Source organism: Odocoileus virginianus, chromosome 11 (assembly GCF_023699985.2).
Source record: "Odocoileus virginianus isolate 20LAN1187 ecotype Illinois chromosome 11, Ovbor_1.2, whole genome shotgun sequence".
Taxonomy (NCBI): domain Eukaryota; kingdom Metazoa; phylum Chordata; class Mammalia; order Artiodactyla; family Cervidae; genus Odocoileus; species Odocoileus virginianus.
The window spans coordinates 69,198,565-69,214,831 of NC_069684.1; the positions used below are offsets into that span (position 1 = coordinate 69,198,565).

General features: G+C 38.4%; 1 protein-coding gene across 1 annotated transcript in view; it reads right to left on the minus strand.

Annotated features, from left to right (window-relative positions):
- LOC110151195 (C4b-binding protein alpha chain-like) overlaps nt 1-5,578 on the minus strand; it is a 62,096-nt gene extending 56,518 nt beyond the window's left edge. The window contains exons 1-3 of the mRNA XM_070473757.1: nt 5,422-5,578; nt 4,056-4,235; nt 2,989-3,088 (exon numbers count right to left, since the gene is read on the minus strand). Of these exons, the coding sequence (XP_070329858.1) occupies nt 2,989-3,088; nt 4,056-4,235; nt 5,422-5,563 (422 nt within the window). The 5' untranslated portion in view covers nt 5,564-5,578. The remainder of the gene's footprint in view (nt 1-2,988; nt 3,089-4,055; nt 4,236-5,421) is intronic.
- Between the last annotated feature and the right edge of the window lie 10,689 nt (nt 5,579-16,267).

The window sequence follows — 16,267 nt, forward strand, 5'->3', positions numbered from 1 at the left end:
AAATCCAGAATCTTTCATGATAAAATCTCTCAGTAAACTAAGAATAGAGGAGCACTTCTCAATAAAGAGCATCTATTAAAAAAAAAAAAAGCCTGTACTAACATACTTAATGGTAGAAGATTGAAGCTTTGCTCCAAGATTGGGAATAAGGCAAGGGTGTCCACAGTCACCATGGTTGTTCAACATAGAATTAGAAGTTCTAGCTAGCACAATAGGAAAGAAAAAGAAATAAAAGACGTATACATTGTGAATGGGGGAAAAAAAGAACTGTTTCTATTTGTAGATGACATTAATGTTTAAGTAGAAAATCACAAGCGACCTACAAGAACAAAACAAAAATCTTTCAGAACTAGTTTAGTGGATTCAGTAAGACAGCAGGACAAAGATCAACACACAGGATCAATCATATTACTATATACCAAGAACAGATATGAGAAAATCAAACTTTAAGAGACAATGCCATTTACCATTGCTCCAAAAAAATGATACAAATATAGATATAAACATAATAAAATATGTATATAAAACATGCACTAAAAATTACAAAATTATGAAAGAGAAATTTTAAAAGACTTAAGGAAATGGAAAAGAGTATTGTGTTCATGAATTGGGAAACCAGACATTTCAAAGATGTCAAATTCTACACAGAATGCAAATCTTATCAAAATTCTAGCAAAGTTTGTTGTGGACATAGAGAAGTTTATTCTAAAAGCTCTATGGAAATACACAGAACCTAGAATACCTAAAACAATTCTGAAAAACAAAAAGGGGGTGAAATGAATTTCTCTACCCAACGTTGACTTCCTATGTAGCTATAGTAATTAAGACAGTGTGGTGTTGGCAGAAAAACAGATCCAGTGCAACAAAATGAAAACCCAGAAATAGACCCACACAAACACACAGTATCAAAGACTAAGTGAAATATTCTTAGACTTAACACCAATAAAATGATGCCTAAAAGAAAATTGAAAAGTTGCACCTCACCAAATTAAAAACCTTAACTTTGTGAAAGATCTGTGAAAAGGATGAAAAATCAAGCTAGAAACTAGAGGAAAACATTAGCAAATCATATACCCAACAAAGGACTAGCATACAGAATTTTTTTTAAAAAGTCTCGTAACTCAACAGTAGAAAGCTAAGTAATCCAGCTAGAAAATGGGCAAAAGATATGAACAGATATAGAAAGGGACAAGAGAGGATCAGATGGTTGGATGGCATCACCGACTCAATGGACATAAGTTTAAGCAAACTCCCACAGGTGGTGAAGGACAGGGAAGCCTGGTGTGCTGCAGTCCATGGGGTTGCAAAGAGTCAGACACAACTGAATGACTGAACAACAATCACGGAAAAGGGTACAAATGGCAAATAAGCACATAAAAGAAGTTCAACATCAATGTCTATGACAGAAATACAAATTAAAACCACAGTGAGATATTACCACACCTATCAAAGTGTCTAAAATAACTGGCAGCATCAAATGCTGATGTGGATGGTGCGGATTAGTCTGACATTGCTGATGGAAACATAAATTGGTTCCACCTCTCTGGAAAACAGGCAATTTCCTTTAAAAATTAAATGTGTGACTATTATATGACCCACCTATGTATCTATCCCAGAAAAAAATGAAGACTTAAGTTCACATATATACACACACAAAACCTGTATGCAAATGTTTTCAACAGGTGAATGGCTAAACAAATTTCATACCATGGAATATGGTCTCAGCAATAAAGTCTCACACACAGAGAGAGAAATGAAATCTGAATAAGGTTAATGAATTATATTAAGGTCGATTTCTTGATTGTGATCCTGTACTACAGTCATGAAAGATGTTACCACTGGGACAAACTGGAACAATGATGTATAGAATTTTTCTTTACTGTTTCTATGACTGCATATCAACCTACACATCTCACATTAATAAGTTTTAAAAAAACCACAAGGAAGTTTTATTTTCTCATCTAAATGGGCAATCTGAAATTGAAGAGATGGTGGGAAAACAGATGTTTGTTTGCATTACAAAATTGTACAAAGTCTGTGAAGAGAAATTTAGCAATATTTATCAATATTTTACAGTATGTTCTCTGTGACCCAGTAATCTTACTTCTGGGAATTTTTCCTACAGACATAAATGCATGAATGTAAAATATCATGTACAGAAAATTATGCATCAGGGCATTGTAGGTAATAAGACAAGAATAGAAACTCACAAATTCTATCAATAGGAACCATTAAATAAACTGTGATAAGCTATGATTCATCCACTGGAAAACTATACCATTGTAAACATATATGTGCAGAATGAGGAAACAGCACATGAATATCAAAGATCTCCAGTAAATATTTATCTTAGTCCAAGGTGCTATAACGGAATAGCATAGATTGATGGTTTAAACAACAGAAATTTACTTCTCACAGCTCTGGAAGTTGGAGATCAGGACACCAGCAGGATCATGTTCCAGCAAGAACCGCCTCCTGGATTATAAGTGGCAGTCCTCTTGCTGTGTCCTCACGTGGTGCAGACAGACAGAAAGGAAACTAGCTCTGTGTTTCTTCTTATATTGGCCCTAATCTCATGTGGGCTCCACTCTTATGACTTAATTAACTTCCAAAGGCCTTATCTCCAAATACTATCACACTGGAAGTCAGGGTTCAACACACAAATTTGGGAAGGATACAAACATTCAATCCATGGCAATATTGTTAAGTGAACAAAATAAAAGCAAGGTTCAAACTAACAATGGCAGTCAGCTGTCTTCTGTGTGATAAAGTACTCATTTGTATTTACATATGTAAAAACTAAAAAGATAAATCAGAAACTAAAGTCCCTGCCTGTCAGAGGGCAGAGAGGAATGAGATGGATGGGAAGTAAGAATTCTGGGTGATACCTTTTATGTAATTTTATTTTTGAAACACATGAATGTATTATCTACTTATAAAAAATTAATTGAAAAGAAAAATATTGCTTCTGGGTTGCCTTATACTTACCCCTCTGAGCAGCTGAATTCTATAGTTGAACCAAAAAGAAAATCTGTCTTAACTTCCACTTTCCCATTGGGTAAGTCTCCTAGGTTTCTGCATTGCTTCTCTAGGAGGAAAATGAAAATAATAACTGATTACAATTACTGACAAAGTCTGGGGGTGGGGGGAAGTCTGATTGATTAGCTTTAACTGTTTCTTCCACATAAACACAGAAAATTTTTTCAAGACTTATTTCTAACCTTGACTTACTGAACTATATTTTGAGGAAAAATAAAAGTAAACATCTATCCCATTTTTTGAATATTTTAAGAAGTTTTTAAAGAAGAAAAAATATGCTCAGATTTGGTGGCTCAGTTAGATCATTGTGATAATAAAGGCTGAACAATGTAAATATGTATCCATGTAAATATGTTCTAAAAATATATGTTCTTGGTCACAGGGAAACAGAAAAAGGGGAAAAAATTACTTATTTTTACTGTTAGCAAAATGTCTGCATATATTTCCAACTGACTGGCTCCAAATACTATAGGTAATGTTAATTTTGAAGACTACTTTCATCAAAGCAGTCTTTGAATTAAAGAATCTATTAAGTTCCTAAGAGAACTTTCCTCCCATAAAACAAAAGTACAGTAGTCATGAGAGTTGGACTATAAAGAAAGCTGAGTGCCGAAGAACTGATGTTCTTGAACTGTGGTGTTGGAGAAAATGCTTGAGAGTCCCTTGGACTGCAAGGAGATCCAAGCAGTCCATCCTAAAAGAACTCAGTCCTGAATGTTCATTGGAAGGACTGATGCTGAAGCTGAAACTCCAATACTTTGGCCACCTGATGGAAGACCTGACTCATTGGAAAAGACCCTGATGCTGGGAAAGATTGAAGGCAGGATGAGAAGGGGACGACAGAGGATGAGATGGTTGGATGGCATCACCAACCCGATGAACATGAGTTTGAGCAAGTTCTGAGCGTTAGTGATGGACAGGGAAGCGTGGGGTTCTGCAGTACATGGGGTCTCAAAGAGTCAGACAGAACGAAGTGACTGAACTGACAGGTGAGAAAAATAAACTTTAATACCTACTAGCACAAAAAACACGGTAGTCCCATGAGCCTCTATCATTACAAGTAACTGAACTGAAACCGATCCTGCTATAACCAGGCAGGCAGGTGTACTTCAGTGTAGTTCCAGTTTTGAAGTCTTTGTTATCCAACTTGTTATTTGGAGAAGCAAACTGTAAATCAGGTGGAGGACCACAATCTCCTGGGTACCAAAATGACAAGGAGAATCAAGTTATAGATTAGGACATAGCACCTCAATGATTCAATAATAGGACTTTTAGAGCAGAGATCATGCTCTTCTTTTTCATGACTCCTACCACCCTGCTGTTCAGTGAACACAGTAGACAATCCATAATGCATGTTTGTTGTTTGATAGCAGTGACAATAATAATGGGAAAAGGCAGAAAAAATTCATTCTTCCTCTCCTGTATATGTGATAATTTGTCAGAAAATGGATGAACAGACCCGAATTTCATCATTCTATTAGATTCCCCAATCTACATATTCAGAACACTGGCATTTATACCTTGCCATGTAACCCTATCTTCTTGCCTGAGAAATAATATATATTCTAGCAATAATAGCCTTATATAAGATTAGTTAACTCAGGAGTCAGAAATGAGAGGATATTTCCTTTTGTCCTTTTGGACCTTTGGGATTTTGCTTTTTCTTTTCCTCCCTCTACTAGCTCTTTTTTAAACTTGTTTTTTAATTGGAAGAAAATTGTTTACAATGTTGGGTTGATTTCTGCCATACAACAATGCGATCAGCCATAGTTATACATGTACCCCCTCTCCCCATCCCACCCCTCTAGGTCACCACAGAGTGCCAGGCTTGGGTCCCTGTGTTACATAGCTACTTCTCACCAGCTATCTATTTTACACATGATTTTGAATAGACTATGTATTTGAAAATAAAATGTTTTTCAAAAAGCATCACAAGGTAGAGATTCATTAAATCCTTAAAAAATGAAGCCTTAATAGTACCTCCCTAGGAATAATTAAATAAAAGGATGGGAGCCTTAGCATAATTACACCCAATTCACTCCTTTCTGAAGAACCACACAGGCAATGAAAGCTCTCCATGGTCAGGTGGCAGGTAATATGTGTTTACTCCAAATCATGATGTACTTTGAGGTTAGATCATTTGAAGAGTCCCTGGAGAGAAAGCTCTAAAAAGGAGTATTAAAAGTGACCATAAATAAACCTTTAGTGCTGGGGGAAGGTAGGGGGTTATAATAAATAAATAAATAAATAAATAAATAATAAATAAATAAATATTTATATAAATAAATAAAGATGGGTATCTTTTAGACAATCCTTAAAATAGGATGTGCTGATGAACTCAGTTGTATGGTGACAATCTGACCTCATTTTCCCATTACTCACCAAGAACAGAAGCCAACAGACCAGCGACCAAAGTCATTTGTAACAGAGTAGGATCAGAGACTTTCCACAGTCCAGAGAAGGGCCTGGCCACCATTTTCCTTTTTGTATCAAGGGCCGCATGTGGAACTCTTGGAGGATGCATGATCTGATATTTCCTCAGTATCTCTCTGTTGGAAAAATTCATCCTAATAAATAGTTATTGAATTTCCCCTTGTAAAGGGCTACAAAAAATCTCATAGGAACCATCCCTTCAAGGAGATTACAATTGAGTGTAGAAGATAAAACATTAAGCACAAATATTTGCAATAAAAGATAGCATATATCTGTTTCAGGAGCATGCTCAGGAGGATAGCTAATTCCAGGTAAAGAAATGGGAGTGGGCTTTATGGACATGTCTGCATCTGAGGTGGCAGATACTGCTATGAAATTGGAAGCATCGGATGCAAGATATTTTGTGTCAAAAATGAAAACGTTGAAAAACATAACAGTGAGGTATAGAAGATAAAGATTATTTGTGGGCAACAATAATTAGTGCTTCCATTCTTTTGGCAGGTAAGGAATGTGTGATAGAGACAAAATGGTGAAAGATGGACTGATTAGAACTGGGCTTTATAGAGTTTTCAGTGCCAAGATTAGGAGTTTGGATAGGAAATGGACAGCCACTGGTTTTTTTAAGTGACATGATTACTATGCTTTAGGGATCACTATGACAGCTGTGAACAAGATGGATTGAAAGAGGCAGAGAGAGGAGACAGGAAGATTAAGAAAATTACTGCAGTTTGGCCAGATAAACCAGTGGAGATGCTCTGAACAAGGAAATGGCACAGGAATTAGGGAAGTGGAAGCAAATGAAAAGAAAAGTGAGAAATGATGAGATAGAGGAAAGGCGTATACCTATTGATCTATCTATTATTTACCAACTTATATATATATCTATCTATAGCTATGTAACTTTCTCATGGCAGCTATCAACAAGAACAGTAATCCTCTGGGTCAATTTGAAACTTTCAAAGCATCAGTTTTGTCACCAAAAAGAAAGGAAAAAGAGAGAGAGGGAAAGAGAGGAAAGGGGGAGGAAGGAAGGAGGAAAGGGGAGAGGCATTGCTGGTGTTTTTCTTGGTTCTGGTCATTCATTAATCAGAGACATCTTTAATGGCCGGTCCTATTGGGTCATTTTTACCCTATAATTGGGGGATAAAACCTTACATACCCCTAGCTTATTTAAGAAATAGTCTCTATATCTAAAGTGATATATAAAATTGTTGTTGTTTAATCACTAAGTCACGTCCAACTCTTTGCAATCACATGGACTGTAGCCTGCCAGGCTCCTCTGTCAGTGGCATTTCCCAGACAAGAATTCTGGAGTGGGTTACCATTTCCCTCTCCAGAGGACCTTCCCAACCCAGGGATCAAACCTGCACCTTCTGCTTGTTTATCATTCTTTACCACTGAGTCACCTGGGAAGCCTGATATATGAAATTAACTTTCAGTAAAATACAAAATTTCACTTTTTACTCTAAAACCTGACATAGATTGAGATGGTTTCATATTACCATTAATCCTCAATTGTACTAATTGTCAGTAGGTGCCCACTTAAGTCAAAGTAGTTTTCTTGCTATTTTTCCCAAAGCTTTCACTTTGCTCCCTGCTAGGGGGGGAGCTTCTCACATTGTACGCAGCAGCCTAACTCTCTTTTTTTTCCCAAATGTGTACACAGTTTGTTATGTGATAAATGTAGCATTTCAAGTAAGGGAAGAAAGATGAATTTTTACAATGAATAGTGTTCACCATTCAGAAAACTAAGATCATGGCATCTGGTCCCATCACTTCATGGCAGGTAGATGGGGAAACAGTGACTGACTTTATTTTGGTGGGCTCCTAAATCACTGCAGATGGTGATTTCAGCCATAAAATTAAAAGATGCTTACTCCTTGGAAGGAAAGTTATGACCAGCCTAGATAGCATATGAAAATGTGCCAACAAAGGTCAGTCTAGTAAAGGCTGCAGTTTTTCCAGTAGTCATGTATGGATGTGAGAGTTGGACTATAAAGAAAGCTGCGCACTGAAGAATTGATGCTTTTGAACTGTGGTGTTGGGGAAGACTCTTGAGAGTCCCTTGGACTGCAAGGATATCCAACCAGTCCATCCTAAAGGAGATCAGTCCTGGGTGTTCATTAGAAGGACTGACGCTGAAGGTGAAACTCCAATACTTTGGCCACCTCATGTGAAGAGCAGACTCATTTGAAAAGACCCTGATTGAGGGCAGGAGGAGAAGGGGATGACAGAGGATGAGATGGTTGGATGGCAACACCGTGTCAATGGACATGAGTTTGAGTAAACTCCTGGAGTTGGTGATGGACAGGGAGGCCTGGCGTGCTGTGATTCATGGGGTCGCAAAGAGTCGGACACAATTGAGCGACTGAACTGAACTGAATTGGGGAAAATAGCTGGATTTCTAACTCACAGTATTTCAAACAAATTTCAAATGGAATTATATGCACATGAAAAATGAAACTATCTGAGATGCTATTCCTAAGAAATCTTTGCCTAGTCTTTCAAAAACATACTTGGAGGAAATTGTCATGAGATCCTGAATCCATAAAGGAAAAGATTGCTGCTCCATATGATTTCCTCCCTCTTTTTGAACATTTTGTTTAGGTGTATTTTGTATGCAATAAACCTATGTACAAATGTGCAATCTGGTAGTTTAACCCATGTGGCACCTGTGAAATCACTGCTACAGTGAAGACAATTCACCTTCATCAACCACAGCCATGCCCCTTGTCATCCAGCCCGCAAGCCTCTTCCGATTCCCTCCACACCCTCCTCAGCAACCTCTGGCCTGCTGTCTGTCACTGAAGGATAGTTTGCATTTTCTAGAAAGTTGTTTGACCAGAAACATACAGGTATACACTTATTTGTCTGGTTTCTCATTCTCATAGAATTATTATTAGGTATATCCATATTGTTGTGTGTATTTGTGTTATATTGGTTGGTTTCTTTGCATTCCTGAATAATACTATACGACTGCATCAGAATGTGCTTATCCATTTGTCCATCAATAGGCATTTAGGTCTTTTTCCACGTGGGGCTAGAAACCAGAGCTACTGTGCGCATGGTGTGCAAGTCACTGTGAGGACAGGTGTTTGCAGTTCTTCTAGGGGATGCCTAGGAATGGAATGGCTAGGTCATGTGGTAAGTTGTGTGACTTCTGGAGGGAACTGCCCACGTGTTCTCCATGATGGCTGCACCATGTCACATTCACACCAGCAGCTGGGGGATTCCAATTTCTCTGCATCCTCACCAAGACCTGTCACTGTTGGTCTATCTGATGACAGTCATCCTCATGGTTGTGCAGTGGGACCTCACTGTGGTTTTGATTTGTGTCCCCCTGTGATTAATTACGCTGTACATCTTTTCATGTGCTCATTGGCCAACTGTATCTCTTCCTTGGTGAAATATCTATTCAGATCCTTTGCTCATTTTTAACATTTTTAATTGGAGGGTAATTGCTTTACAATACTGTGTTGGTTTCTGCCATACAACAACATGAATCAGCTCTAAGTATACATATGCCCCCTCCCTCTTGAACACCCCATCCCATTCATCTAGGTTGTCACAGAGCACCAGCTTGAGTTCCTGGTGATATAGAGCAACTTTCCACTAGCTGTCTCTCTTAGCAGCAGCTTAGCTCTTTGACTGAGTGAAGACTCAAGTCACATTCACTTTCTAAATCTTGCAATCACACCACTCCTCCAAATTATCTCCTGCATGCGCACCCAATCCCCCTGCCTCATTCCACATACTCTATTCATGACTTCAATTCTGCCAAAAATTCAATCAACATAATAGCAAATTTGTCTGTAACAAGTAATGTTGAGTGTATATGGAATGAGTCAACCTGTTCTGCAAGCAAGCAGAAATAGAAATCTAAGTCTCTGAGGCATTCACACCACCCCACTTCTGCGGCACAGGGTCACCATCTGTTTGCTTGAGACTGAGGGGGACTTTTAGGATGTGAGGCTTTCAGTACTAAAACTGGGACAGTCGCAGGGGAGGCGGAACCACTGACCGTCTTTGTCCAGTCACCCATCTGAGCTCTCTCCTTACCACCTTCCTCTAAGGCAGAGGGAGCTGTCACAAAGATAATTTGCACATGATGAAAACCAAACAACTCCAAGCTCACAGAAGTATTCAAAGGCATTAAAATCTTCCCAAGGGAGAAAAAAACTGTAGTTTGTCAGTAAGCCAGTTAATTCTCTAGCTATAGTAAACTGGTCATTTAATGAAAGCAATAAAAAACCTTAAAATACTAAAATGTTGGCAAAAAAGTAAATGGCTTTAAATATTTTTAATGACACTTTAAAGTGAAAATGTCCTCTAAATAACTCTGTATTTGTACTTAAGTTTATAAGAAAACTATATGCGCTGAATGCACTTATTAAAAATAATACACTCTAACAACACTAGCTCTGTCACATGATCAGCGCATTGGACCATCTTAAAACGGTGTTAAAAAGTATATTCTCATGACTGTCTTCAATAAAAACATATCTGTATTCTTGAATAGATTCTGAAATTTTCAAACACTTTTCCACTGTCTTATAATTCACATCTTACCTGTCTACATCATCTTCTCTCTTACCCTTTCCTCCATTAAATCCCACTCATTTTCCAGACACATATCAAACACTGGTCTTATCTGAAATTCCAGCTTCCATATTCCAGTTACAATTTAGGGCTCATAATTCTATTTTAATTGCAACTTGGATTACAGCTAAAGTCAAAAGTCTGTCTTTCGGCTAAACCATAAATTCCTTGAAGTGAGAGGGTGGGTTTTTATTTATCACCACCTTGCACAGAAAAGGTGCTGAACAAATATTTTCTAAATTTTATTTCAAGAGTATACAGTGACAAAATAAATGTTTTAAAGAGGAAATAATGCTTCATGTCCATTTCTATGCATGCGTGTGTGTGTGTGTGTGTGTGTGTGTATCTGTGGTCAGATTATATTTATCTTAAAGATGTTGTTTAGTCACTAAATTGTGTTCAACTCTTTTGCAGCTCCATGGACAGATGGGATGTCCTAGGCAAGAATGGGTTGCCATTTCCTTCTCCAGGGGCTCTTCCTGACCTAGGAATTGAACCAGCATCTCTTTATTTTAATAAGATAAAACCGGGTGATTTTATTGTAAGTTTCAAGGTTCCCCTTCCCCATTTTTAACCTGAGTCAATGTCATCAACCAGTTAACAGAGAGCAATGGTGTAAGACCAGTAAATGGAGAGTGACAGAGAGGAATAAAAAATGTTTCTCCTACAGAGTCCAAAAGTCTGTTCTGTACACTCAGGGTTGGTGCACTGGGAAGACCCAGAGGGATGGGATGGGGGGTGTGGGATCTGAGAAGAAATTGGAATGGGGAACACATGTAAATCCATGGCTGATTCATGTCAACGTATGGCAAAAACCACTACAATATTGTAAAGTAATTAGCCTCCAACTAATAAAAAATAAATGAAAAAAAATGTTTCTCCTTTCTCTGCAGCTCACAGCCGAGTTAGGGAATGATGGCAAATGGAAAGTGATGGGAAATGGTTTCACTCCTTCTATCTCAACCTATCAAGGCCACAGCCAAAATGCTATGTGCAAAGGAGGACAGTGTGGCCAGCACCCACGTGTGAGCTCTGGAATCAGGCCCAGGGCATGTGGGTTTTTCTCCTGGTTCCACTACATGGGAAATGTGTTCCCATGGCAAGATACTCAGCTCACTAAGCCCAAATTTCCTCTTTTATAAAAAACTACACAATTCTCAAAAGTATTGAGAAAATTTAAAAAGATTTTCTGTAAAGGGCTTGGCATGGTCACTGAAACATGGTGAGTGTTAAGAAGAAAATGCTGGCAGTTGTTAAACCTAGGGAAGAGAGGAACAGAACTGGAATTAGCATGTGACTCTGCTGGAAGGTGAACTCCTAGAAGACAAAACATCATCACAATAATGATATAAACATATAGGGACTGGTGTCTGCAATTCCAGGAGCCTTTAACTCGGCCCTGGCACAGAGGAAGGCATGCTGGACTTCAGCCAGAAGCCTTGGTCTGGCCTTCACTATGGCTCGTGGTAGTAGAGGAACCCAGTGCCACACCCAGAGCATGGGCACCTGTGGAGGTCTGCCCTGGGTTGCTTCTTCCATCACCCTAACTGTCTTCCTGGGAGGAGCTCATCAGCTCCCTGACTCTGACCATCATCCCGGCATCATTCACAGATCTCTGGGCCCAGCTATCTCTGGTAGGTGCAAAAACATACACGCTCCATAAGCTTTTGTAATCTTATGAAATAAAAACCTTATTCTACCCTCTTTCATCTCACATGTAATCATTTTATAAAAAGCTTTACTGAGAAATAATTCACAAACCACAAATGTCACCTACCTCAAGCATAAAATTTGTGGCTTTTAGTACATTTACAGAGTTGTATAGCCGTTACCACCATCTGATTTTTGAATATTTTTATCACTCCTAAAGAAACGCTATACCTATTAGCAGTCACTCCCCATTTCTGTCTCCCTCCCAAGCCCTGGAGACCACTAACATACTTTCTGTCTCTGTGGATCTAACTATTCTAGATTCTTTATGTAAATGGAATCATATAGTATGTGGGGTTTTGTGCCTGGCTTTCTTCACTTAGTATAATGTTTTAGGGCTCATCGCTATCATAACTTTAGTGCTTCATTCCTTTTTATGACTGAAGAGTATTCTGCTATGACTATTCCACCTTTTGTTTATCCATCTTTTAGCCGATGGACATTTGCGTTGTTTCCACTTTTGAGCTATTAGGAATAATTCTGCTATGGACATTCATGTACATTTTTTGTGTGTAGACATTTGTTTTCTTTTTTTTCTTGGGTGTATTTCCTTTTCTCTAGGACTAGAATTGCTGGATCATACAGTGACTCTAGGTTTAATATATTGATGAGCTGCCAAATAATTTTCCAAAGTGACTACATCATTTTACATTCCCAGTAGCAGTGAATGAGGGCTTCAGTTTCTCTGCATTATCCCTCAACACTTGCAATTGGTTGTGTTTTCTAATTTAGCCACCTTAATATGTAAGAAGTGGTACCTCATTGTGGGTTTGATTTACATTTCTCTAATGTCTTTTTTTTTTTTTTTTTTTTTTTTTTGGCTCCAAATTTCTTGGGCTCCAAAATCACTGCAGATGGTGATTGCAGCCATGAAATTAAAAGACGCTTACTCCTTGGAAGGAAAGTTATGACCAACCTAGATAGCATATTAAAAAGCAAAGACATTACTTTGCCAATAAAGGTCCGTCTAGTCAAGGCTATGGTTTTTCCAGTGGTCATGTATGGATGTGAGAGTTGGACTGTGAAGAAAGCTGCGTGCCAAAATATTGATGCTTTTGAACTGTGGTGTTGGAGAAGACTCTTGAGAGTCCCTTGGACTGCAAGGAGATCCAACCAGTCCATCCTAAAGGAGATCAGTCCTGGGTGTTCTTTGGAAGGACTGATGCTGAAGGTGAAACTCCAATACTTTGGCCACCTCATGCAAAGAGTTGACTCATTGGAAAAGACCCTGAGCTGGAGGGATTGGGGGCAGAAGGAGAAGGGGATGACAGAGGATGAGATGGCTGGATAGCACCACCGACTCGATGGGCATGAGTTTGAGTCAACTCTGGGAGTTGGTGATGGAGAGGGAGGCCTGGCGTGCTGCAATTCATGGGGTCCCAAAGAGTTGGACATGACTGAGCGACTGAACTGAACTGAACTGAATGTCTACTGATGTTGAATATTTGTATGTACATATTATTATATGGATATCTTCTTTAAAGAAATCTCTATTAAAATCATTTGCTCATTTCTAATTGGGTTGTCTTTCTGTTTCTAAGTTGTATGAGGTCTTTTTATATTCTGGATACAAGTCACTTGTCATTCTGTGGGATTTCCATTTATTCTTGATATTATCTTTTGAAGCACAAATATTTTTAATTTAGAGAAGTTTTTAATTTATTTTTAAATGTTGTTGCTTATATATCAAAGAAACTATTGCCTAACTCAATATGAATATTTACTCCTGTGATTTCTTCAAAGTGTTTCCTAGTTTTAGTTCTGCTTGTCTGAGATCCATTCTGAGTTTTTGTTTTTGTTTCTTTTTTTTTTTAATGCTTCTGCTTATTCTAGTTACTTTACTTTTGCTCTCCTTTTACTACCAGTTTAAGTCAGAACAGGATGCAACCAAGGAAAGGAGTGAGTGAATGAATGAACTGGCAACCAAAATGCAACTATGCCATGCTCAACCAAGGTACAAGAGAATTCCAAGGCAGAAGAGAACAATGCCAATTACAGAAGGTGGGGGAGAGAAAAGAGGTGAGGAAGACTATGATTTCTTACTTAAAAGACTGAATAGAGGGTTACCAGTATCCACTTATTATCTACAAATCTTTGCTTTCAAAGACTGATGACAGGTGGATGAAATCGCCAAAGAGAAACCTAACACGTTTGCTGAATGTAGGCTCTGAAAACCAGACCTCCTGTGTCCTTACTTTCTCACTGGACCCCCCCTTGTCTTTCCAGTAAATTTGAGTTACTTCCAGCTTCTTCTTCCAGACGTGAGACATAGGCAGAAAACTAACAAACACACATATTTTAGAATCAGTAAAAATAGCATCTTACACTCCTGATTTACTTTACAATTTACTTCATTGGTAGGCATTATTCTCTCCCCCATCTATAAGTAAATAATCAAGACTTCAAAAATTTTTAAATACTTTTCAAGTCCCACAAACCGTTTTCTTTCTACCACAAAACACAGGACTCCTGAAAAGATTTCTGATGAACAGACACTTGATTATTTCTCTCTGCCTTATCCTTTGAAGCCTTCACTTCTCAGACAAAAACATCAGGCTCTTTCTTAAGGTAATCTGAGTACTTAGTAAATTACTTACCTGTAGGTTTCTGAATGAGAGACAGACTCCATAGTGTTGCCTTGATTTCTTTCTCTCAGAATGAGTTACCTTTGATCTCAGATATTCTTAGCTCTCTCTACAACAGAATTTATCACAACATCCTTGCCTTTCAAGCAAGTGCTCAGCTTAAAATCCTCTGAGTTCCAGCAATGTGATTGGTGCCTGGCTGGTCAGGTAAAAATGAGCGGGTGGCATAGATAAGAAATAACTGTTAATTGTCCCTGCAAATGATTAACTGCAGAAAACAGTGGCAGTGGATATTTAATTTCCTCCTTCCCTTTAGCCAGTCTTCAAATTGATAACATGTCATAGTAGTTCATTGTTCCCTTTGCTTACCTTACCAATGAGGGATAATTAGAAGGATGATTCCCATGACCTAATCAAAAAACAAACAGTGTTCACTGGGAAAGAAAATGTAGAACTGGAGGCTAGGAAAGCTGGATTTATGATATCTTCTTGTCTTGGGGTCTGGATTTTATTTGCTGAAAAATGAAAGCATTAAAACTTGCTACTCCTAACTAAGAGTGTTAGATGAAGAACTAGCTCCTATAATTAAGTTTAAACAACGAATAAATAAAATCCACCTTAAAGCTCATCTCGAAGCAAGGTCTGATGCTGTAAAGAGCAATATTGCATAGGAACCTGGGATGTTAGTTCCATGAATCAAGGCAAATTAGAAGTGGTCAAACAGGAGATGACAAGAATGATCGCCGACAATCTAGGAATCAGCAAACTAAAATGGACTGGAATGGGTGAATTTAACTCAGATGATCATTATATATACTACCGTGGGTAGGAATCCCTTAGAAGAAAAGAAGTAGCTATCAGAGTCAACAAAAGAGCCTGAAATGCAGTACTTGGATGCAATCTCAAAAACGACAGAATGATCTCTGTCTGTTTCCAAGGCAAATGATTCAATATCATGGTAATCCAAGCCTATACCCCAACCAGTAATGCTGAAGAAGCTGAAGTTGAACGGTTCTATGAAGACCAACAAGACCTTTCAGAACTAACACCCAAAAAAGATGACCTTCTCATTATAGGGGACTAGAATGCAAAAGTAGGCAGTCAAGAAACACCTGGAGTAACAGGCAAATTTGGCCTTAGAGAACAGAATGAAGCAGGGCAAAGGCTAATAGAGCTTTGCCAAGAGAACGCACTGGTCATAGCAAACACCCTCTTCCAACAACACAAGAGAAGACTCTACACATGGACATCACCAGATGGTCGACACTGAAATCAGATTGATTATATTCTTTGCAGCCAGAGATGGAGAAGCTCTATACAGTCAGCAAAAACAAGACCGGGAGCTGACGGTGGATCAGATCATGAACTTCTTGCCAAATTCAGACTTAAATTGAAGACAGTAGGGAAAACCACTAGACCATTCAGGTATGACCTAAATCAAATCCCTTATGACTATACAGTGGAAGTAAGAAATAGATTTGAGGGACTAGATCTGATAGACAGAGAGCCTGATGAACTATGGACAGAGGTTCATGACATTGTACAGGAGACAGGGATCAAGACCATCCCCATGGAAAAGAAATGCAAAAAGGTGAAATGGTTGTCTGAGGAGGACTTACAAATAGCTGTGAAACGAAGAGAAGCGAAAAGCAAAGGAGAAAAGGAAAGATATTCCCATTTGAATGCAGAGTTCCAAAGAATAGCCAGGAGAGATAAGAAAGCCTTCCTCAGCAATCAATGCAAAGAAATAGAGGAAAACAACAGAATAGGAAAGACTAGTGATCTCTTCAAGAAAATTAGAGGTACCAAGGGACTATTTCACGCAAAGATGGGTTCGATAAAGGACAGAAATGGTATGGACCTAACAGAAGCAGAAGATATTAAGAAGAGGTGGCAAAAAT